The sequence below is a fragment of the Saccopteryx leptura genome, chromosome 4 (genome assembly GCF_036850995.1).
Source record: "Saccopteryx leptura isolate mSacLep1 chromosome 4, mSacLep1_pri_phased_curated, whole genome shotgun sequence".
Lineage (NCBI taxonomy): Eukaryota > Metazoa > Chordata > Mammalia > Chiroptera > Emballonuridae > Saccopteryx > Saccopteryx leptura.
The window spans coordinates 169,711,437-169,736,674 of record NC_089506.1 but is presented as its reverse complement, the minus strand read 5'-3'; the positions used below and the strand labels follow the sequence as shown (position 1 = coordinate 169,736,674).

General features: G+C 39.9%; 1 protein-coding gene across 2 annotated transcripts in view; it reads left to right on the top strand.

Annotated features, from left to right (window-relative positions):
- Nucleotides 1-25,238, top strand: part of EPB41L4A (erythrocyte membrane protein band 4.1 like 4A) — a 320,637-nt gene that overhangs the window by 100,908 nt on the left and 194,491 nt on the right. For both annotated transcript variants that reach the window (XM_066382000.1, XM_066381999.1), the window contains one exon: nt 19,029-19,133. In XM_066382000.1, coding sequence (XP_066238097.1) covers nt 19,029-19,133 — 105 coding nt within the window. The remainder of the gene's footprint in view (nt 1-19,028; nt 19,134-25,238) is intronic.

Sequence of the window (25,238 nt, the reverse complement as noted above, 5' to 3'; positions counted from 1 at the left end):
GAGTTTTACTGGGGTCTGGTGTGAGGCAGGCTGTTCAATGCAAGGACACAGAATTAGAGAATGCTTTTTGATAAAATTTAAGACTGGTGGGCTGAATAAAGGGAAATTAATAAAGATGAGCTGAGCTGTCTGTTGTTCAGATAAACAGGTTTCTGGAAAGTTCCTGAAACCAACAACAGAATTATCTGTGACTTCATCTTGTTGAGTAAGACTTTCTTGAAATAGCCAAGTCATAGTAATGCAGACAGTTGAATAGTAAAGTCATGTTAGTGCAATAGGAAGACGACTTCCTGCCCCAGTTTAAATATTTGACAAGCCTACGCATGTGGTTTCCTATCTTCATTCATGCTGCCTGAGCTTGTTGTGAGCCTCTCATTCTAGAGAATTAGCCCTTCTTTCAGCTCGGGAAGGTTTTCTTTCGTTTTCTCCTCTTTCCCTTCCCTTCTAATTACTTCTTCTTCATTCCTTAGTATTTTTTCCTCCAGGAAAGCCTGTTTTCTGCATGTCTGTCTCCTCAGTCTGTCTTCCATGTCTCTGATATTTGTACTTGTTATGTCTGTTTGATCTTTTAGCACACTGGATGGCTTTTTAGTAGTGACCATGACCTTTTCCATTTTGTCTATTGAAATTTCAATTTCAGATTTCATGCAGTTTGGTTTTAGAAAGATGTGTGTGTGTGTGTGTGTGTGTGAGAGAGAGAGAGAGAGAGAGAGAGAGAGAGTGCGCGCGCATGCGCGCACTCTCTCTCTCTCTTAATAGGCAGTCCCTGGGTTACAAACAAGATAGGTTCTGTAGCTTTGAAAATGTTTAAGTATTTATATGCACAGAAAGGTAAAAATAAATACTGTTAAGTCAGACATCTATCTAAGTTGCGTTTAATAAGTAATTGTACCTGTTTCAACTTACAAACAAATTTAACATAAGAACACACCTACAGAACCTCTTGCTTGTAATCCAGGGACTGCCTGTATCTCCTTGAAAGTTCCTGTTGCTTTCCTCACTCATTTTCTTCTGTATTTTTCTTAAACACTTTTGTTTTGGTTATCAATCTTGGTCTCCCTCATTCTAGTGGCTGAGACCCCTTACATGGGTTGTAATTTTTCTTTGGCGTTTAATGGGTGTCTGTTCCTCGGGCAGGCTTAGAGGACTTTTGGGCAGTGGCAAATCACTAAGTACTAGAGGATAAAAACGTGTGTGTGTAAACGCATGCACATGTGTGTGTGTTATAATGGAGGAGTTGGAGCCATCAAAGCTGGGACCCATCACACCTGGGACCCATCAACTGAGTTATGGATTATGCGATGACTTGGTCTCCCTGAACACTAGCTCCCCAGTACAGTGACACATGAGGCCTTCCAGGGTCGGGAGGATCGGACAGTCCCAGCTGCCACAGTGTCTTCCTAAATAGAACCAACTAAGATTTCTGGCGAGGTGACTTCAGGAGCTTTAAAATCCATAGTTAACCCAGGTGGGCCCTTTGGCACATAGGGATTTTAAGAGCCTTCTCCTTGGGAATTTTGAGAGCACTCTGGCCTCAGATGCATTCTTCTGCTCTCCTTGTACATTGCAAGAGCTTTTTGGAGCACAGGTACTAGAGCCAGACAGCCTGGATTTGAATCCTGGCTCTGACATTTACTGTCTGTCCTCTTGGGAAAACTATTTAACCAGTTGGTTCCAATTATCTTGCCTCTAACATCAGGAAAATAGTAACACTTCTTTTAAGTTGATATGAAGGTTAAAAGAGTTTCATTTTTATGGAAAGATGCAGTGCTTGTAGAAGAATGCCCAGGGTATGGCAAATACTCAGTAAGCATTAGCTAATATTACACAGCTCACAAAAATTAGGGGATATTTCAAAATGAATATGAAATGATAAAAAAAGAAGCATTTGATTTTTTTATTAAACAAGAACATCAGAAAAACAAATGACAAGTCAAAGAAAGTTGTTCAATTATGCAAATGAGATGCAAAACCAACTTTTATTTCATTGGTGAAAATGCACTATACAAAAGACTGAAAGTACTGGAGTATCTGCATGTTCCCTGATCTTCTGATTTTTGTAAGCAGAGTATTATCATCTCATAGGGCTACTGTGAGGATTGAGACAGTGCATGTAAAGTATTAATATGTGTCAATAAATATTAGTGTTATTAATTTTATTATTTTACATGACTTTGAAATATGACATGAAAATATTAACAAAGCCATACTTTGTCTTTTAGATTTGGAATGTCCCCCAAATTAATTTAATCAAAAAATCACATAATTTTAAAGTTGGGAAGGTGAGTGACTCATAAGCAATAAGAACTCTTCTATGCACTTCACCCACAGATGCTGCTGTTAACACTTTACCACATAGATTTTATTATTATTTTTTTTCTTTCTTATTGAACCATTTATAAATTGAAAACATGAGACTCATTACCTCTGAATGCATTATGCAAATTTCCTACAAACAAGGACCCTCTACTATATAATCATAGCACTGGTTTAAGGAAATTAGATACAGGATGGCCATCTAATCCACAGATGCCATTCAAATTTTGTCAGTTGCCCCAATATTGTTCTTTAGAAAAGCAAAATAATCCCATGTTATTCATAGGATTTTGTTAACATGTTAAATCTCCTTCAGGCTAGAACAGTTAAGTTACTCAGTACTTTATGACCTTACTATTCTTGAAGAGACTAGGCCAGGTATTTTGTACAATGTCGCTTAATATGGACTTGTGTGGTGTTTGCTCTTCAGATGAAATATCTTTGGCAGGAAAAAGACAGAAGTGGTACTGTATTTGTTTGTTTGGTGCATCATTTCAGGTGGTACATGGTGACAGTTTATCCCAACTGGTAAAATTAACTTTAGGTTTTTTTTGCATTTTTTTACTATAAAGTTTCTCTTTTACCCTTTGTAGCTAATAAGTATTTTGTGGGGAGATATTAAGACCTTGTAAATATCCCATTCCTCCTCTGACTCTTCACTCACCCATTTTAACATCCCTGATGATTCTTGATTGAATCAGTTATAACTGTGATCGATTGTTTTCTACTTCTGTCATTCCTTCTGCATTTATTAGTTGGTGTTTTGCTATAAGGAAGTACGTTCTCTTCTATTTATTTATTCATTTGTATGTTTATATTGACACAAACTCAAGGATTCCTCTCAGGGGATTGTAATCTGATATTTTCATTTATTTTTGACAGTCACATTGTCCCAGATTTGACCAGGAGCTTGGAAAAGCTTTCATCATTCTTTGAGCACTCCTTTCCTTTTTGATATAAAAAATTATTTTAGGACTTTTACTTCCCTGTCCTAGCCTTGAATCAGTTTGAGTTCTAACGAGTAAGGAATGATATTTAGAAACCAAAGACCTGGGGACTAGACGTGATCATTGCCATTGAGGTGTCACTGCTCTCATGCCCTCTCAGTGAGGATACCTATTTCTTTAAACATATTAAGTCATGTACCCACAGCAGTACTTCCATGTTCACAGGATTTTTTTTCCCCTCATTTTCTCCTTTTCATATTTGTAACTCCCTTTTTTAACAGGAGAAACCTGGTTCCTATTAGTTCAGTATATTTACCTATTGATTAATCCCAGTGTATGTAACCAGTCAGCCAATGCTGCCTGGCTGCTGCCTGGCTCAGACACCTGTTTGACTCAACCTCCCACCCTACCAGATAACCACTTTGCTCACACCTGAGCCTGCTGTCCATCTTTAGTATGTATTGATGAAGAGGGCCCTGGCCGGTTGGCTCAGCGGTAGAGTGTCGGCCTGGCGTGCGGGGGACCCGGGTTCGATTCCCGGCCAGGGCACATAGGAGAAGCGCCCATTTGCTTCTCCACCCCCCCCCCCTCCTTCCTCTCTGTCTCTCTCTTCCCCTCCCGCAGCCAAGGCTCCATTGGAGCAAAGATGGCCTGGGCGCTGGGGATGGCTCCTTGGCCTCTGCCCCAAGCGCTCGAGTGGCTCTGGTCGCGGCAGAGCGACGCCCCGGAGGGGCAGAGCGTTGCCCCTGGTGGGCGTGCTGGGTGGATCCCGGTCGGGCGCATGCGGGAGTCTGTCTGACTGTCTCTCCTCGTTTTCAGCTTCAGAAAAATACAAAATTAAATAAATAAATAAATAAATAAATAAATAAATAAATAAGTATTGATGAAGAGAAAGGGACTCTAGTGGCTTTTCAATGGAATTTTTTCAACTATTCAGGAAAGAAAGGATGGAGGGAAGAACTAAAAATTTTTGGCTCCTGTAAAGTATTTGAGAAATGAAGGTAAAATAGTATTATTTATGTTAGCTCCATGCATTTTTAAATCCGATACCACTCTTGATTGTACTGTGGAATCACAACTGCTTATATGGCTCTGCTGTAACCGAATTGTCATCTGATAGAGGAACAGTGAACTGCTCTATCCATACATACATTGTGTTTTGGGTGAGGGAGTTTCTATTTTACTGCCCTTTATTTCCTTTCTTAAAATTTCATTGTTCTTAAATGGGTGCATTTTTTTTATGTTTTAAGGGTATGTTGTACAAGATTAAAAATGTCATCTTCCCAATTCTGAAAAAAATTCTAGCTAACTAAGGGTGTGATCATGATAATATAATGAAACAATACAGGAATCTGTGAACATGTGTCATGTCTTACCCACTAGGACCACCACTCAAGAAAAGAACCATTTGTATTAAGGGAGAATTTCTAGTTAAGGAAACCAAATATTTATTGTGTTATCAATGGACACTTATGAGAGCTTCAGATAACAAGCTGGTGCCATGGCACCCAGGGATAAGCTGCCAGGTATGCTGGAAACAAAGGTTGAAGGGAGCAGTATGACAGTGCAGGGTGGTTAAGGGTGGGTATGAAATAGCTTTTCACTGGAAATCTTTGAGAATTTTTGAACATATGTGTTTTATTTATCTAACTATAATGGAGGATAGATGAAGTTTAAGAGTGTTTTGGTATATGCTTTGATGCTCATTCTTGGGGGTCTCCATTTCTAGGCTGAGAACAATTGATTGTTACCATTAATTTGATTATCTATGGTTGTGTAGTTGTGTTTAAAGCACCACCCACGGCTCTGGCCAGGTGGCTCAGTGGATAAAATATTGACCTGGTGGACCAGAGGTCGCAGGTTTGACCCCTGCCTGGTCAGGGAATGTGCGAGAAGCAATCAATGAGTGCACAACCAAATGGAACAACTAAGTGAAACAATGAGTTGATGCTTCTCTCTCTTCCTACCCCCTTCCTTCTTCTCTCTCTCAAATCAGTGGGGGAAAAAACTATTCAAAATGTAGTGGCTTGAAACAATAGCCATTTTATTATGTTTCTTGGTTTGTAGATCAGGACATTGAGCAAGTTATTGCTGGGCAATATTTCTTCATTTGGCATTGACCACGGACCAGTTGGTATAGATCAGGCAGTTGAGCTCTTCTGGAGGGCCTAAGATGTCCTCATTCATAGGCCTGGCATCTTGGCATGATCTGAAATGTTGGGCCTGGCAGAGCCCCACTCCTCCTTCTGTAGTCTCAGGGTCTCTCCACATGGTCTAGGTAGCAGGGTGGGTAGACTTCCGTGATGGCTCGAGGTTCCAGGACACCAATGAGAAAACAGTTTTAAAAGTTATACTGGGCCTGCTGGCCGGTTGGCTCAGCGGTAGAGCGTCGGCCTAGCGTGCGGAGGACCCGGGTTCGATTCCCGGCCAGGGCACATAGGAGAAGCGCCCATTTGCTTCTCCACCCCTCCGCCACGCTTTCCTCTCTGTCTCTCTCTTCCCCTCCCGCAGCCGAGGCTCCATTGGAGCAAAGATGGCCCGGGCGCTGGGCATGGCTCTGTGGCCTCTGCCTCAGGCGCTAGAGTGGCTCTGGTCACAATATGGCGGGACGCCCATGATGGGCAGAGCATCACCCCCTGGTGGGCAGAGCGTTGCCCCTGGTGGGCGTGCCGGGTGGATCCCGGTCGGGCGCATGCGGGAGTCTGTCTGACTGTCTCTCCCTGTTTCCAGCTTCAGAAAAATGAAAAAAAAAAAAAAGAAAAGTTATACTGGGCCTGGTTTAGCAACACTTCTGTCAGTGAAAGCAGTCATAGGTTAGCCCAGAATCAAGGAGAAGGGATTAGACCTCTTGATGGAAAAAAAGTAAAAAAATTTGCAGCAATCTTTGCTGCATCATGCCTTGAAAAAATTATCAGTAAAAAAAGAATAGATTTTTAAAACTTTTCCTCAAAACTTCTATATAAAATAGAACATTTACTGGTTTTTTTTGCCTGAATTTATAATTGTTCATATTAAACATAGTGTATTTAAAGTTTTGAAAGATAGTCTTTTTATCATTCAAATTAAAGTTCAAATGGTTATACCACAAATGAGGGATTAAGTTTGTAAAATACAAATTTTTGACTTAACACGTTCTCCTGTTCCATAAGGTTACAGACTTTAACTGTTAAATGCTTTACAGTTATAAGCATTTAAATGTCCTGTAAAAAGCAAGCTTATTAATAAATTCTCAATATTTCATTTTTCAGGATGTGTAACATTGTTTTATTTTTACTTTAAAAATTAAAAAAAAAAGTTTGTGGGATAAAAACTTCTTATATTGACCAATATATCAGAATTTATTTTACTCTTTGACCTGTAATGACTAGAATTATATGATGGAGTTTCTGTTCACTTTATATCTCTATTATTACTTATGAAACTTTTTTAACTCAATAGTTAATTTCTAAAAATGTACTTGAAATAAAATAAAATAAAATTTGCAGAAGAGTTGCTAGGATTAAGAGAGTCCCTGAATACCCTTCACTCACCCTGCTTGCTGGACAGAGAGGACTTAGAGGGTGAGAGACGGTGAAGAGACAGCTTGAGAGAACCAGCCTCTGGTCATTCCACTCACCTCAGTGAGATGTCAGCGTGGGAATGAGCCACGCCGGGTGCGCGAGGCCGTCAGGTAGAGCAGATACAGGTCGTTACTTCTGAGCCTTGCCCAAATTGCAGATGAGCAAATTGTGGCTGTTGCTTTCAGCCACAAGGTTTGGAGGTGACTTTTTACATAGCAATAGATAGCAGAAACATTAGCTAAAAGTCTGAGAAAAGCTTATTAGTGTGAACAAACTTTTATGTATGAGAAATATAAGCAGCACCTTGAAAAATAAACACATTTAACTTTTTTTATGACAAAATAGGGCCTTTTTTTTTTTTTTTTTACAAATTCCTCACCTAGCACTGAAGGTTACTTAGTCAAAAACCATCAGATGGTTGAAGTATTTGCCAGTGATACATTTGATAGGGAAGGGGTCAACACCCAAAACTTAAAAAGAACTGAGACAACTCGACACCAGAATAACAAGCAATCCAATTAAAAAATGTGCAGAAGATCTGAATAGATGGCCAATAGGCATATGAAAAGTTGCTCAACATCACTAATCATCAGAGAAATGCAAATCAAAACCACAATGAGATACCACCTCAGACTTACTTGTCAAAATGGCTATCATCAATTAATAAATAAATGCCTGACCTATGGTGGCACAGTGGAAAAAATGTTGATCTGGAACACTGAGGTTGCTTGTTCGAAACCCTGGGCTTGCTGTGTCAGGCTCATGTGGGAAGCAACTACTTTCTCTAAAATCAATAAATAGAATCTTAAAAAAAATGTTAAAAAATAAATCAATAAACAACAAGTTTATTGAGAATGTCAAAAAAAGGGAACCCTTGTGCACTTTTTTTGAAAATGCAGATTGGTACAACCACTATAGAAAACAGTGTGGAAGTTCCTCGAAAAATTAAAAGTGGAATTGCCTTATGACCCAATGATTACACTCCTGGGAATATTTTCAAAGAAACCCAAAACACTAATTCAAAAGAATATATGCATCCCTATGTTCGTTGCAGTATTATTATTTACAATAGCCAAGATATTTCCAAATGCCCATCAACAGATGAGTGGACAAAAAAGCTGTGGTACATTTACACAATGGAATATTACTTGGCTATAAAAAAGAATAAAATCTTACCTTTTGGGACAGCATAGATGGACCTAGACAGTATTATGCTAAGTAAAACAAATCAGACAAAGACAAATACCATATGATTTCACTTACATGTGGAATCTAAAGAACAATAGAAATGAATAAACAAAATAGCAGTGGACTTATACAGAAGGAGCACAGACCAATAGTTGACAGAGGGGAGGAGATTTGGGGGTTGAGTGAAATAAGTGAAGGGATTAAGAAGTACAAATTGGTAGTTACAAAATTCACAGAGATGTAAATTACAGCATAGGGAATATAGTCAATAATATTATAATAACTGTATATGAGGACAGATTTGTTACTTAAAATATTGGGGGGACCACTCTGTAAGTACATGATTGTCTAACCACTATGTTGTACACCTGAAACTAATACAGAGTAATAATGAATGTAAACTGTAGTTGAAATAAAAAACATCACATGGTGGTTACCAATACTTGGTTTGAGAAGCAGTTATCATTGGTGCCTGAGAAATGTCTCCAAGCTTCTACTTTATCTTATTCTGATGGGCCTGGGATAAAAATAATTAACATGACTTTTGTTTTCCCAGAGAACTTGGAATCTAATAGGTTAAAATGTAGGTAAAAATACAGCAGTGAATTTTAAAGTCATAATATTAAATAATTTTTGAAGGGGTCATTTCCCCTTTGTGAAGGAGTAAACTTTGTGAAGGAGTTTGTCTTGAATGTAATAGTTATTCTGTGCAGTTGATAAAAACCTGCCTTTCTGGTTTGTAGTGTCTTCTTAATCAGCAAAGGTATTATTACTCATTTGAAGAATTCTTTGTTCTGGTTGAAAGTCTCACTGATTTTTTAATAAACTTGTTCTAGTTGGGAGTCTTTCTTAAGATTATAAGCCTCTTATAGCTCTGTTCTTTCCTGAATGATGTTAGTATATCAGTAATAAAAGTAATCTATCTCAATTGGTGAAGATTTAAGTGGCATATGATCCAGAAATAATGTCACAGGCATTTATTTACTCTCATTTAAAAAGTAAATTAAGTTTTATAAAATTTAAATGAAGTTTTCCTGAATGGAGTTCTAAAATAAAAAGTCAGTTGTTTTCTTTATTTTCTTTTTAACTGTTTTGTATCTAATCTCTTTTGTTTCCCTGATGATGGAAAACCAAATTTCTCTCATACTTATTTTATTACATAAAGAAAACTACATTTCTATAAGAAGGTTTATCTTTAAAAATTTAATAGTGAGCTTCTTTTTTTTTTTTGGTATCTTGTGATTTTCAAATATAAGCTACTGATTCCTTATAAAACCTTTTGAGTCTGAGTCTGTTGAAAATATATGGTACTGAAACAAATGTATGTTTCTTTAAATTAAAAGTAAATTTAAGTAGCTTGGAATCATATAAATACTGAGGTCAGGGTAACTGAATCCATGAAGCTTTCTCTTTGCTTCTTTGGGTTTCATTGGTCAAGAAAAATGGCCATCTTCATTAAGAGGCAGGAAGAGGGTGTAATTCATAGGCCGCCATGTTTCCAGTATCTCACCTCCTCCTTCCTTGTTTGTTGGCCCTTAGCATTAATCCAGTAAACTTTTAGGTAGTTCCTACTGTGTGTAAATTATTGGACTGCCTGAAAAAGAAGTGGTGTGTAGCTCAGTACTTGCTTTCAAAATGTCTAACTATTAGAAAAGTTAAGAAAAATAGAAAATGGCATTAATAAAAGCAGGATAGTGTACATCTCAGAGATGTGCAAAAATGAGACACTTTGTAAGTTCAGTGAAGGCAGAGGTCATAATGAGGTTGAAGGGATTAAGGCGGGCTTTACGGAGAAGGTGCATTAGAACTGAGTCCTGAAGGGTAAGTGGGGTTTTGACAGTGACAGAGCAGAAATAGATTTCAGATGAAGAGAACAGTAGACAAGCCAAGGCCCAGTGAGGCCTCGTGAGTTCCTTTTCTGACATTTGTGTTGTTATGCAACTCTCAGGTCTCAGTAGTGGAGGTCCATGATGTGTCTAAGGCAATTTTTAAATTTATTCTTCCTTCAAGAAATCCTTGGGCATGTCGCTAAGTGCTATGATCACAGTTATGTCTTATTTTGTAGCTTCTTAGACATTTCTTCTACAAATAGTCAGAAGGAAATGGTACTAAATACAATCATATTCACATCTTTCTTTTGCCTGTTACTGAAAGAAATAAAGTTAAGAGACAAATTTTCCTTAAATTTCAAATGAAAGTAACCATCTGACTTAAAAATAAAGCCTGCATCTCAGTGTTCAAGGGACTGGGGTATGTAGCCTTCACACTAGAATTTAATAGTCCTGTCTGCCTGTTCAGAGGACTCAGGAAGAACTCAGATTAAAAAGTCTTAAAGTTACTTTTTGGTGGGGGCGAATGGTAGGTGTGAACTAATGATATGTAAACATGGTCAACAAATTGATAGCTTAGCATCATAGCCCTATTTTGTCTCTGTGTATTTTACTTACTTAACACCCTCTTAGTGCAGGAACCAGATCCACAAAACAACTGCCTCTGTGAGCCAAAAAAAGGTAATGACTAGTTTCTATTTGGGTTAGTTTGGCTTTTTAAAACTGTCTTTACACAGGTAAAATGTGTACATGGTAAGTACTCAGATGTACAGAAAAGCTTCAGATGAAAACCAAGTCCTTCCCTGTCTTACTTTGTAGAGTTATAGACGGTTTATTCTCTGTTGCCCCAGGGCTTCTTCAGGGTCTCATGAGCCAATCAGTGCTCCCCTTAGAGCTTCTTCGCATTGCATTTTGGGTGCATCTTGCTCTCTGGCATTTTTGTTAGCATACATTTTTCTATCTTCTGAAGATTAATTATTTGCTGGCATTAATAGGTACTCAATAAATATTTGAATGAAGTTATGTTTCTTTTATCATATCCTTGATGGTACTTGTCCTTTTCTTGTAATAAGTCCCCAAACTGGTCTGTTTCTTACTCCTTTTATTTCTAGTTTGTTCTTTGGCTCTTATCTCAGTTCTTTCTTGATTCTTATATATATATTTTTTATTGAGGTATGATTTCTTTTCAACCTGAAGACTTTCAACTTGAATTGCAAAATATAGCCCATAGGCAGTTTTTCATGAGGAATCCGCATGAAGAATGAAATTATCCATGAGTGTAAAAGCAGAAGGCATAATGATGGAATTTGAATTGGGGGCAGGGTGATTGGAAGGTCTCAGGGTGGAACTGGCAGAAATGTGAGCTGGTGAAGTGCAACCCCCCCAACTGAATGGCTAATTTACTGTTAGCATCACGCTTTTCTGAGCCTTGTTATATTACAAGATGACAGATGAGAATGAAGAGTTTCTCATGTATATGTTTGCCTGAAGTAGTGACAGAACTATAGTATTTCTGAAGTTCACCTGGCTGTGTTCCAGTTGCATGTGTAGACACACCCGTAATTTAGAGAAAGCTGTATAGGGAATCATGAGACATCGTATTTTCTCATAGGTCAGCTCTGAAGTCATTGCCTACACTGCATGCTTTCTTTGTGGTTTCTCTGTACAGGATAAGAAATATGCTGAAGGATGATATTTGTAAAGAATTTTCACCGCCAGACTCTATATAAATGCAGAACTGTCACAGAGGATCGACAGACTGTGTTCTGGTATTTTTGGAATGATAGTTTTAAGAAATGGTGATTTCTTCTATGCGTGAAATTTTAGCAATTTCTATGTACTTCCCAAACTACCAAGCTGATTTTTCAAGCTTGCTTTTGTGTATCTTCTTCATGAGTAGAGTGTATAACACTTTTTTATACTTTAGAAATAGATTGTATGTATAAAAATGCTAACAGTTCATGTGGGAGAAGAAGCATAAAATATTTTTTCATAAAGACAACCTTGATTTTTTTTTTTTTTTTTTCATTTCTGAAGCTGGAAACGGGGAGAGACAGTCAGACAGACTCCCGCATGCGCCCGACCGGGATCCACCCGGCACGCCCACCAGGGGCGATGCTCTGCCCACCAGGGGGCGATGCTCTGCCCATCCTGGGCGTCGCCATATTGCGACCAGAGCCACTCTAGCGCCTGAGGCAGAGGCCAAGGAGCCATCCCCAGCGCCCGGGCCATCTTTGCTCCAATGGAGCCTTGGCTGCGGGAGGGGAAGAGAGAGACAGAGAGGAAAGCGCGGCGGAGGGGTGGAGAAGCAAATGGGCGCTTCTCCTGTGTGCCCTGGCCGGGAATCGAACCCGGGTCCTCCGCACGCTAGGCCGACGCTCTACCGCTGAGCCAACCGGCCAGGGCCAACCTTGATTTTTTATATATATATAAATTGATTTATAAATGTATATATAAATTGTATATTATATAATACAATTTATATATATAAGCATTCTATATATGTATATTTAAATTATATATATATTCTACATATGTGCATTTAAATATATGTATATATCTTATATTTAAATCTGCCCCCACTTCAGTGCTATCCTTTTAAGAATAATTCATCCTCCTTTTATTTCTGTGGCACTTTTTTTTACCTGGGATAGAAGAATCAGGCTGGAGTAGCGTGGCTCTACCTGTTCTCCTTACGCTGTCTGTTCCTGTCTGAGCCTGACTGGGAGAAAGGACCTAGAGGAGAGATTAGATCAAGACGAACACTAGCCTCATATGCCAGCCTTCCAGAAATATTTTGAAGTAACAGGGAAAATATGCGTGCATTTTCCACAGCAGCCTGGAAAATACAAAAGGCTGATCTCACCTGCCCAGAAACTATTACAAAGAATTCCTGAGACAAAAGGCAAATGTGAAACAATTGAAGGGCAGAACAGTGGAAGGAGGGAGTGATGGATTAAGGATTGCTCCATATTCAGTGGCTATGAATGTATTGGGATTAGGAGAAGACCTAACCAACTGTTCAGTAATGTCTATAAAACTTGCAAGACGCCCAGTTATTTCCAGTAACTTCCTTTCGTGGTTATTTAGCAAGAATCAACTATTATTGTTTGCAACTGAGAGTTCTGCTTGATTCAGTCATATTCCTATGAATAAACTGTATTTATGATGATATTTATGTTGTACAGATCAAATTCTCTATACTCTTATTCAGGATTTTTACTTGGGACCCTGATTGGTTCTTGGGCTCAGACATACATATTCACTGCTCTCACAGGGCAAGGGAGAGGAGGCTGGTGATTTGCCTGTTTCTACTTAGTACTTCTAAGAATGCTGGGAAATTTGGCTCAAAAATGGGTCACTATTACTCCTTGTCACTGTTGATTTCACTTCTGAGTGAATGAGTTCTCAAGTCATCCTTCATGTCTGCACCACTCACTTAGAAGTCAGAGTTTTTGGCTAAAACCAGGTGATGTGTCATGGCCCAGCTGCCAGGTGTTAGGGAGTCTGCCAGGGAATCCTCTCCAGACAGGAAAGGGGCTTGATATTCTATACCCAGGACAAAAGAACTAAAATGAAAAAAAAAAAGGAACTAAAATGGGAAATTCTCTAATGAGACTATTTGACACTAGAAACTCTTTTAATATAACTCATAGATGAAAGGGGGAAAAAATCCTATAATTAAGTCAGATTCCCTTAAAGAAGTTGGTAAAATTATCACTTACTCTTGATGAAAAATCAAAAAAGAACAAAACAAAATGAAAAGACAAAAAAAGCAAGAATAAAAGGATCTTTCTGTTCAATAAAAGGTATATACAAAGGGCTATATAGTAGCCATTATACTTAGTGGTGAAATTTTAGAAGCAATTCCATTAAAGTCAGGAAGAAGAGAAGGATGAATGTTCTAATAACTCTCAGTCATCATTTTATTGAGGCCCCAGCCAATGGAGTACGAAAAAGAAAGAAGTATAGAGGAGGCATTTTGAAACGGAAGGACTAGAATACTTACTCTGTAGAAAATGTGGTTGTATGAAAAGACCCCGTAGACAAAGTCTTTTTGCTAATACAGGTTCAGCAAAATGTCTGAGAAATAGACCAATGTAGAAAAATCAGTTGCTTTCTAATACACTAGCAGCAGCCCTTCAGAAAGTGTACTATACCACTAAAATTATAAAATATCTAAGAGTAGGCTTGTATTAGACTTTTGTTGCTGCGTAACAAATTAGTGAATTAACTATACCCGCATTTATTATCTCACCATTCTGTAGGTCAGAAGTCTAGGATGGCATGGCTGTGTTCCCTGCTCATTCTCACCAGGCTGAAATCAAGGTGTAGGTTGGCTGGGCTCTTATCTGAAGGCTGTGGGGAAGAATCTGCTTCCAGACTCTTTCAGATTGCTAGCAAAACCCCCATCTTGTGGTTGTAGGACTGAAGTTTCTGTTTTTTATTGGCTGTCAGCTGGGTTCCACTCTCAGATCTTTGAGGCTGTTCTCACTGCTTTCTCAGATGGTCCCCTTTACCTTTCAAGTGGCAAGGACCTGCGTGGCTTTAATATCTTTTACTTCCCCTCTGCCTTTCTCTTTTGTTGCAAAAAGTGCTTTGCTTGTAAGGGCCCAAGTGATTAGGGCAGATCTACTTCAATAATTCCCTATATTAAGGCCAACTGTGACATATAATACAATCACAGGGGTGACATTTCATCTGTGCACTGGTTCCAGGGATTAGAGCAGGATATATTTCTGGGGTGGGAGCCATTTAAAAAATTCTGCCTGCCACAAAGCCCAAGTAAAATTTTATAAGACCTACATGAAAAAAGGTATAGGATTTCCTTGAAGGATGTAAAAGAAAACTGTATAATTTTCACTTTGAAAATATCGTATCATCTTCCCCTCAAGTCTGTCATTTAAATTTAATTTGTCAAATTCCCAACAGAATTGTTTATTAAATTGGCAAGCTGGTTTTAAACGTCCTTTAGTAGAGAAAAATGTCTAAGAATTGGCAAAGACAATTAAAAAAAATGATGGATCTCAATTGTAGATATCCTCCCCCCCCCCCCCCCCCCCCCCAGGAAGAAGGAAGGGGCGTAGCCATGAAGTGTGGAATAATAAAAGCTTTATTTAGTACAGCGTGCATTGTGCTCCACGATGTTCCCTGGTCCCGGGGACAGATGCCAGAGAAGTCGCATAGGGTGACCCACATGAGGAATATTTAAAGGGTCTCTAGGGTGATCGAGCTAACATGACGTGGTGAAATCTCACTGGCTGGCAGACAGTTGCTCTTTTCTAAAGGACTCCTGGGAAGTTTCTTTTGGTGTGCATGGGTGTGGGCAGTTCTAGCCAAAGTTTCCGGGTCTGGTTCCTCACATGACCGTCCCCCATTGCTGACCACCCCACATCAACAAATAAAATTAAATTCGTTAAAATCTTAGAGGATTGGTCCATGGGATAGAATGAGGGTTCATTTGGTAAATGATCAAGTTACTTCAAATCCAAAGCAATGATGGCCTTTCTGGTAAAAGATGGTGCAGTTGTCTATTTGGAAACAAAGTTAGGCCCTTATTACAAGCACAAAAAATAATTACCAGAGTGAAGAGCTAAATATGCTAAGTAAAATTGTATTAGAAGTACTTGGTAGAATTTGCTCATAAACTTTGGGTTAGATAATGCCTAACCCAAATACTAGGAAATGCAGTTGGTTAATAAGCACATGATAGAGCAATCCCCCGCCCCCTTTCTTGCTTAATCAGATTGGAAAATTTTGCTCAGTCCAAATGTTGGCAGGGGTGTGGGGAAACATACTCTCCTTGAATGAAAATGTAATGGTCCTTTTGGCAGTGCCTATTGTAATTTTAAATATGCATATCCTTCAAATGAGTAATTTCCATATTTTTACCCAAGTTGAAGGCATAGGTACATAAACACAAAAACATATTTACTAGATGTGGCATTGTTGTTATGCTAACAACTTAAAAATCCATCATCAAAGTGCTTTATGTTTATAAATCTAATGGATTTTAAAAAGGGACCAATTAACTCTAACCAAGATAACTTAGAGGAAAACAAAATACTTGTGGGATTTGAAATGGAACTATATTGTCCCAGTGTGTGCTTTATCACCCATTTTATTATACATTTAATGAAAACATTTCTCTGATGTTACAAATGTATTTTCTAAAAGCAGTGCAATATTGAGTACTCACCCTCTACAGTAAGCATGCAGTGTTAAGTCTCTGAGGGAAAATGCAACTGAACAAAGCCCTACTTCATTAATTAACACAATGTGTGACTTCTTGGGGATTTTTTTTACTATCCCATTATATCTGCCAGTGATGGGGCAAAAGAAAGGAAACATCTGTATCTGTGTGTATGCCATCGAAATGGATAATTATCAAGATTAATATGGTATGCGGGATAGTGCTTGCTGATTAAATGTTTATTTCATATGTGTGAATAATTGGTATTTAATCTACTAGATGATAAGAATCTTAATTTAATGAATCTGTGTATGGGTCTTGGCTGGGTTATTCAGTGGATAAAGCGTTGACCTAGCATGATACAGGTTGCGGGTTTGATCCCCAGTCAAGGCACATATAAGAAACAGTCAGGGAGTGCACAATTAAATGGAGAACTAAGTGAAACAATGAGTTGATGCTTTTCTCTCTCTCTCTCTCTCTCTCTCTCTCTCTCTCTCTCTCTCCCTCTCCCTCTCCCTCTCCCTCTCCCTCTCCCTCTCTCCCTCCTTTCCTCTGTCTTTCTTTCTCCCTTCCTCTATCTCTCAAGTCAATGGAAAAATTAAGAAAAAGAAATCTGGCCTGACCTGTGGTGGTACAGTGGATAAAATGTTGACCTGGAATGCTGAGGTCACTGGTTCAAAGCCCCGGGCTTGCTCAGTCAACGCACATACAGGGAACAATTACTATGAGTTGATGCTTCCCACTCCCCTCCCCCAATCTAAAAATCAATAAATAGGCCTGACCTCTGGTGGTGCAGTGGATAAAGCGTCGACCTGGAAATGCTGAGGTCGCCAGTTCGAAACCCTGGGCTTGCCTGGTCAAGGCACATATGGGAGTTGAAGCTTCCAGCTCCTCCTCCCCTTCTCTCTCTCTGTCTCTCCTCTCTCTCTCTCCCTCTGTCTCTCCCTCTCCTCTCTAAAATGAATAAATAAATAAAAATTAAAAAGATTAAAAAATAAATAAATAAAAATCAATAAATACAATCTAAAAAAAATCTGTATGCTGTGGGATGGGAAGATGAGAGATGTTGGGCAGATAAAATATATTACGCTCACTTTATTAAAGATGGTGCTGCCCACGTGGAAGCACATCGCCCAGGTGATGGTATTGGTTGCCCTTCTTGCTTGGGATGGGCATGATTATATTAATGTGTGCTGGGGGTGGGTTGTGGGCAGGCAGGATCCTTGTAGCCTGGGGCTTGGTTTTGGGACTAAGCCTTTCCCACCCTTTTTGATGTGGGGTGGTGCACTCATGAGGAATCCCATTATGCCTCAGATAAGTGACTTTGTATCAAAGACTTCCTTGTTTGTATATTGGATTAAAGGTTTTGAATCTACACTATAAAGTGGGGCAGACCGGGAGATTGCTCTCTCTCAGTTCCTGAGATTAGCATTAGAGATGAGAGCAGAGAAAGGCTATGTGGAGGAGAGGAGAAGCAGCCAAGATGAAGGAGTGCTGAAGGAGAAGCCAGTTTGTGCAGAGTTTGTGCAGAGAGAAGGAGATGGGGAACAGAGGTGAATAAGGCTGGTGAGATAGCAACCTTTGATTCTAGGAAACTCGGATAAGTCAGTGTCTTTGGGAGCCCTGAATGGAAAGGGAAGTGTTTTCCCACTGTGTATATTTCTTGCCCGCTGGGTGCAAGCTAGGTAAAGCTAATGGCCCACCAGTTCTTGGCTCCATTGTTTCATTACCATCTGTCCGAAGCAAATGCGAACCTGCATGGGCCAGGCGGCTGTGATGGTGGCCCCGGCTACTGGCCATACTAGAGAGTAGATTAGGTGTCAGCATTTACAAAGCAGCCAAGGGGAATGTTTTCTTTTTCTTTTTCTTTTTTTTTTTTTATGTTTTTACTTATGTGAAAGAGATATAGTAAAATATTTTCACAACATTAAATTTACATCTCTAATCTATGGGTTTATTAGTTGAGAATTGAAAATAAAAGCTTTGGCTATTGTTATTTAAATTCTGTATATACTTTATTAGTTATGAGAGTAACACTGTAGGTACAAATTGCCTTTTTATTTATTTATTTACTTATTTATTTTTTTGTGACAGAGAGAGACAGTGACAGACAGGAAAGGAGAGAGATGAGAAGCATTAATTCTCTGTTGGGGCACCATGGTTGTTCATTGATTGATTTCTCAGATGTGCCTTGACCAGGGGGCTACAGCAGAGTGAGTGACCCGTTACTAAAGCCAGTGACCTTGGGCTTCAAACCAGTGACCTTTGGGCTCAAGCCAGCAACCATGGGATCATGTCTATGATCCCACCTTCAAGCCAGCGACATTGCGCTTAAGCTGGAGAACCTGTCATCAAGCCGGATGAGCCTGCTCTCAAACTGGCAATCTCGGGGCTTCGAACCTGGATCCTCTGTGACCTAGTCTGATGCTTTATCTACTGTGCTACCACCTCGTCAGGCACAAATTGCTTTTTAAAGTGAAAAAATTGTGGAATTTTAACCAAAACAAATATTTTTTAAAATGAATTTATTAGATGCTCTTTATATAAAAGATTATTAAAATAATTTTGTCCTGTGGTCATGGAAGGAGACTACTTGGGGTGGTGAACACACAATACAGTGTAATGTGTTGTAGAATTGTGTACCTGAAAGCTGTATAATCTTTTAACCAGTGTCACCCCAATAAATCCAATAAAAAGGAAAAAAATTTTTCTGAAGATAATTTAAAATTCCATCAGAAAATAAGTTTATATTAATTTAAAACCCACTATAACTTTAAGATTGTTTTCCAAAGCAATTTCTGTAGTACACTTTACTTAAAAACCCCATTTTTCTTTTTAGCTGACGCAAAACATCTCTAGAAGGACCTATGGGCTAATAAAATTACTCCTGTTGTAAGAAGAGCTAATAAAAGATGAGAATTGTGGCTGTGTTCCACTGAGAATGACAAAATACCTTGTTAAAGATAAAAAGTAAAACTGTGAATTATTTTTGCAGAAGTCAACGAAAGGTTCCATTGTCCTTGACCATGTATTCCGCCACATAAACCTTGTGGAGATAGATTATTTTGGGCTGCGTTACTGTGACAGAAGCCATCAGACAGTGAGTACAATGACTTCATATTGAACTTTTCTGGTTATAAATTTTACTCTATCTCTGGTCTTTCCTGCTCTGGTTTTAAGTGGTTAGAATCCTTGTAAATGAAATGACTTTGAAAACCTTAAACATGTTTTCCCTAGCTAATTTCTATACATTTTTTTTCCTTTTGCCAAAAGTCTGCAGAGTTGCAGGATTCACTCATATGTGTGTACTTCTCTTTAAAGATGGTTTACCTGGCTTCCATTTTTTCAACCACATCATAGAGCATACTTTCCATTTGTGCTCTTAAGAGGACTGAATCAACCATTTAATGTGTTATGTGACAGATATTATTGCCCTTTAAGAAAGCAAACGGTTAAAGAGAAGAAATATATACAGTATAAAAAGGTGGCTATCTAAGCTTAGAAGTTGGATGAGCCATTATAAAATGAAATAAGTAGGGGTTTTCAGTCATAAGCTTGATGGATTAAGAGTAGTCAAGGTAACCAAGCTTTTGGTGTGTGATGTCAATTGTTCACAAGGGTTTAACTCAGAACTTCTTTTTGACTGTTGAATGATGGCTACAGAGTTACTAAAAAACTCACTCTATTGGTTAGTATGAATTCTATATGGTTATAAGCCTGAGAAGCTGTTTCTTAGATGATACATAGAAGACTTTGAAGGTCATGATTTTGAGGTACAAAAGGATATTCATTAGTGAGTTTTGTTTTAAGATCTAATTAAGATCTTAACCCCAGATAGACACTGTCTTATTACATAAAATGCATATGCTTACCTTAAAAATACCCTATTTCACTTAGAACCTTTTACTTTTGAATAAGATCTTAACCTCAGATAAACACTGTCTTATTACGTAAAATGCATATGCTTACCTTAAAAATACCCTATTTCACTTAGTACCTTTTACTTTTGAATAAGATCTTAACCTCAGACAGACACTGTCTTATTACGTAAAATGCATATGCTTACCTTAAAAATACCCTATTTCACTTGAAACCTTTTACTTTTGAAGCTGCTTACCTCCTGCTGAAATACAGGTTTCCTCTTCTTCCTTCATCAGTTCGCCCAGTCTCCCCCAGGCCATGGGGGGGTGGCTACTCAGTGAGGTACACAGCTGGCCAAGTGGTGTATCCCTGCCCAGGCCCCAGGAATGAGCTCACATGAGAAGAGGCAGGCCAATGGAATGTTACTGGTCGGGATACCTTGTGATTCTTCCCGAGCGCATTCCGCAACCCGTTCTGTTTCCTGGGAGGATTTCACAAAGCAGGCATAAAAAGTTGGGTGTGTCAGTTAGCTCTCCCTAGAGAGGAGCGGCTTCCTAAAGGCAAGCAGTCATTGAATGCACACTTCAAAGAAAGGGAATGGCATAGGCAGAAGTTCAGTGAATTCTGTCCCGTCCAGGCCCTACGTCAGGGTAGCAGAACTGTAGGTCTGTTCTGAAAGATTAGATTGAAGGCTGTAGGAGATATCTTGCATTATATTCATATTTTTGAAATAGCATTTTTCCTAACAGAAAAAAATAGTTTCCTGATCTTATCTGGTATGTCAGACCTTGCCTGGGAAGATTGACTGTCTTGCTAAAATTATAAAGACCTTATCTGTCTTTTCTTTTTTTCCTTTCCAAAGGGGGAAATATGTGAAAAGCTGGAGAATTTCAAACAATGGCCTGTATCATTACAAAAGAATTAGCAGTTGATGTGGATAGTTCATTCAGAGTTTATAGGACTTATACTAACTGCCTCTCTCCCCCAATTTTTTTCTAACCTTTATTCCTAAAGTTTGTCATTTGTGATAGTGTTTGCAACATAAGTGTTTTAGGAGAAAATAAATTACACAATTAGAAGGGGAGAGCTCTTAAGTAATTCTTTTAATCAGGTGTGTAAATCACATGAAAAAATGGAATGTTAGTTTTTACTTCCTGAATTCTTTTCTGGTGAACTCAGATAAAATAGAGGTGATTTGTAAACATTGCCTAATCTTTGCATCTTCAAATGTCCACTTGTCCTATGTTCCTTTTCATTGTGGGAAGGTATGAGAATAAGGTAATGAAAATTTGCCCTTCCTCCAGGTGACCCTTGGGTCACAGCACACTGTTCCGGAGGGCTGATTGGGCGCATCTGGGCAGGTGCACATGACTCAGTTCCTGACTCACTTCTCTGGGGTACCGTGGCAGAACGTAGGGTGTCTCTCAGGAGAAGCTCAGGCAGGTGGTTCGCTCTGTCAGTGCGGCCACCCATGGCCCAACTTGAAGTATCTAGTGAAGTTGTCAATAAACCCAAATTTATGTTTTCCTATCTTCTCTCTATATTCGTAGGAGTTCTGCATATCCCATCACTGCTTAATGTAAATATCTCATAGTTACTTAAAGTAAATAAAAATTTAAAGAATAACCAACCATATATTGGAATGACACAGGACATGGTAAAAAATATTTGCATTAAAAATATAGTAATTGTGCCTGACCAGGCGGTGGCGCAGTGGATAGAGCGTCGGACTGGGATGCGGAGGACCCAGATTCAAGACCCCGAGGTTGCCAGCTTGAGCGCAGGCTCATCTGGTGTGAGCAAAAAAAACCTCACCAGCTTGAGCTCAAGGTCGCTGGCTAGAGCAAGGGGTCACTCAGTCTGCTGTAACTCCCTGGTCAAGGCACATGTGAGAGATCAGTCAGTGAACAACTAGGGAGCCGCAACGAGAAATTGATATATCTCATCTCTCTCCCTTCCTGTATGTTTGTCCCTGTCTCTGACAAGACCAATATATATATATAAATATATATATATATATAGATAGATAGATAGAGAGAGAGAGAGAGTTATTGCCTGGTCTATGGTGGCACAGTAGATGGAGCCTCAACCTTGAATGCTGAGGACTCTGGTTTGAAACCCTGGGCTTGCTTGGTCAAGGCACATATGATAAGCAAGGAATGAACAACTAAAGTGAAGCAACTATGAGTTGATACTTCTTGCTTCACTCCCCTCCTCTCTGTAAAATCAATAAATAAAATCTTAAAAAATATATAGTAATTATTTCTGTAAATGTGCATTTCTGTTTATTAGATTGGATTTTGTGTATTGCTTTGCTTTTTTCAGCACTTGTATGTCCCGGAGTATCAAAATGTTTCATCATTACCGATCACCATCGTCATCAATGCAATAGGCACTATTGAAGATTTTCTGTATGTTGTCACTGCCTGCTTATAACACCTGTACACATTTGATTCTATTATCCTACCATTAGAGATGAAGAAATGGAAGCTAAATAGGTTAAGCAACCTCCCCAAGGTCATATAACCATCAAGTATTAGGACCAAAATTCAAATTCAGGTCTTCATGTTTCTAAGACTCTGCAACCACTATAGTATCAGGACTGGAATGCAAGTAAGACAAAAAGGCTCTGCATGCTTAGGATACTAAGGAATTCTTTCTGTGCAATTTACATATCAATGTTTGTTGAGAGGAGTTAAATGGCATTTCACAATAAGCTAACTTCTCAGATTCACCTTGAGGTAAGAGAATGGTTTATTTTGGCCTTTGCTTGTGGGCTCATGGGTCCTTTAGCACTTCTTTAATGAGTGCCTGATATGTGTAGGCCTTCTTTGTTTTTCACATAGTCTCAGGAATTTTAGGGAAGAGGAATTTACTGCCTGGAATATTAAATGGAAAAATAAGAATTTTATTAAATTTTAACTGGGAAGTTCATGTAGCAAATACATTAATTCAGGTGTTTCCTATATGTAAAGAGAAACAGCTAGACAAAATTAAACCTTGTTAAAGCAAACTACTCTCTAAGGAGCACAACTGACACGATTTGGAACACACTGGGCCCCATAATTTTTATTTTTAAAGATTTTATTTATTGATTTTTAGAGAGAGAAGAGAGAAAGAGAGGGGTTCGGGAGGAGCGGGGAGCACCAACTTGTAGTGGTTGTTTCTTGTGTGTCCCTTGACCAGGCAAGCCCAGGGTTTTGAACCAGCCACCTGAGCATTCCAGGTTGATGCTTTATCCACTGCGCCACCACAGGTCAGGTTGGGCTCCATCATTTCTTCACTTCTCAGATAGGGTCTGTAAAAGGATCCCTAGACAATATAAACAGTTCTTTATAACAACACGTTCATTGAGACTGAATCAATACAGCAGGGCTGCGTGTGTTAACCTGGGGTTACTTTTATAAAGCAATCTTTTAAAGATGCACCATGAAGTCCACATACCTGAAGTTCCTTTTTCCAAAGGCAAACATGAAAGCATTTACCCTGGGCATAGAGCCTACTTTCTGTCCTGCTCTGGCCCTTGTCATCAGGTTCTTCCTTGATCCAGCTGGTCTGGTATATCAGGACTGTGGTCTAACTTGGAGAAAATGCCAGCCTTGATTTAAGGTGGCTGTGAAGCACTCTGTCATAGGGATTTTAAAAACACACATGGGAGTCAGAGAGATCCAGTTCTGCTCCATGGTCCTGCCACTTCATGGTTGTCGGTATTTAAAATTCTCAGAAAGCAGCTGTGTTAGGCTTGCTCACTGGTTTACTGGCTGCAGGTACTTTGTCTGCTTAGTGCATGAGCATGTGGCAGAGGCACGTGTACATAGCCTATGGAAGGCTATGGGTGCTTGTGCTCAAGGGGGATTGCAGATGGCGGATTGTGGATTGCCTGCCTGCCACTGTGAGGGGCCATTTTTGCTGTTTGTTTGCCAGAGAAGAGGTTTTCCCCTGCCTGTTTGCTCATCCGCCATTATGAGACTATTAAGTGGTAATGGCCCAACACTTCCTGGCTCCACAGTTCCTCTACCATCTGCCTGAATTCAGTGAGAACCTGCCTGGCCTTGGCCACCGGCATTACATCTGGCGCAGGTCGGTATGGAGCTGCTGGCACCCTTGAAGAGTGGGGTAAAAGAGTGGTCCTTGTTCTCCAGCATATGGTTCCCCATGGCTGTACTTTTGGGGACTATCGGTGGGGTATTTTTCACAATCCTGTGAGAAAAAACCAAGAGCTCTGTGTAAGAAGCTGCCCAAGGTTGAGGGCTCCAGGGTGAGTTGCAATGAGCGGCCACAATGGTGTGAGCTGGAACGGTCACTGGAGAAAGAGTTGCAGGTCTGAGGGCTGCAGGTCAGACTACAGGCTGAGAACCAGCAATGGTATGAACTGGAACGAGCACTGGAGGAGGAGGCTGACCAGGTTCGAGAGCTGCAGTGTGAGACACAGGCTGAGCACCAGTGGCACCTGGAACTGGAACAGTTTCTGGAGAAGGAATTATGGGTTCATGAGTTGCAGTTTGCCCTGGCAGTGACAGCTGCTGGACAAACAACTGCAGGTTCAAGAGCTCAAGTCTTGGCTTCAGGCCAAGAGCCGGCAGTTGCAGGAACTGGAGTGGGCGCAGGAGACAGAGCTGCATTCATGACAGCAGAGTGGCTCTGAGTTGGCAAGAGCAGATGTATCCTACTCCTCCCTTTCTGAAGGGGAGGCTCGGGCTGAAACTGCCATCTGCAGACTCAGAGCCTGGCCAGTGGTTGCCAAGAAGGTAAAAACCCAGCAGCCAAGAGTCCCTCAGGGGCAGGCACACCCCCCTCCACAGGCAGTGGAGCACTCTGTGGTCAGCTCTGCACCCAGGCAGAGCTGATGGAGTTGGGGGCACAGTTCAGATAGAAACCCACCGAGCTCCTGGCAGCCTGGTTGCTGAGGTTGTGAGACATAGGGGGTGGATGGCACCATGCTCTCTGGAACAGAGATGGATTATAAGGCCATGAGAGCTGTTGCCTGTGCTGCCCCTGAGTAACAGGAGAAATGGGCCAGTAAATGGTACAGAGGTTTGGGTAGATTTGATGCGGCTAGGGTGGATAGTGAGAGATTGGGTGGCAAGCCTAATAAAGTCCTGTTAAAGCTTTGGCAGCAGCTTAAGCTGCAAAAGAGGTTCCAGCCACTGAAAAGGTGGGGAAAGTGGATGGCCCCGGCAGCTGCCAGGTAAATGGCTGGCGTTCGGCTTGCAGAGTTGCAGGATTACTTGTTGGAGACAGCTGTGGAAGAGGAGGATCACCAAGACCCATTATCCCAGTTTGAATAGGGGAAGGCTGAGGGACCCATCTAACATGGATGGGAAGGGCCCCATGTGAAATTGGC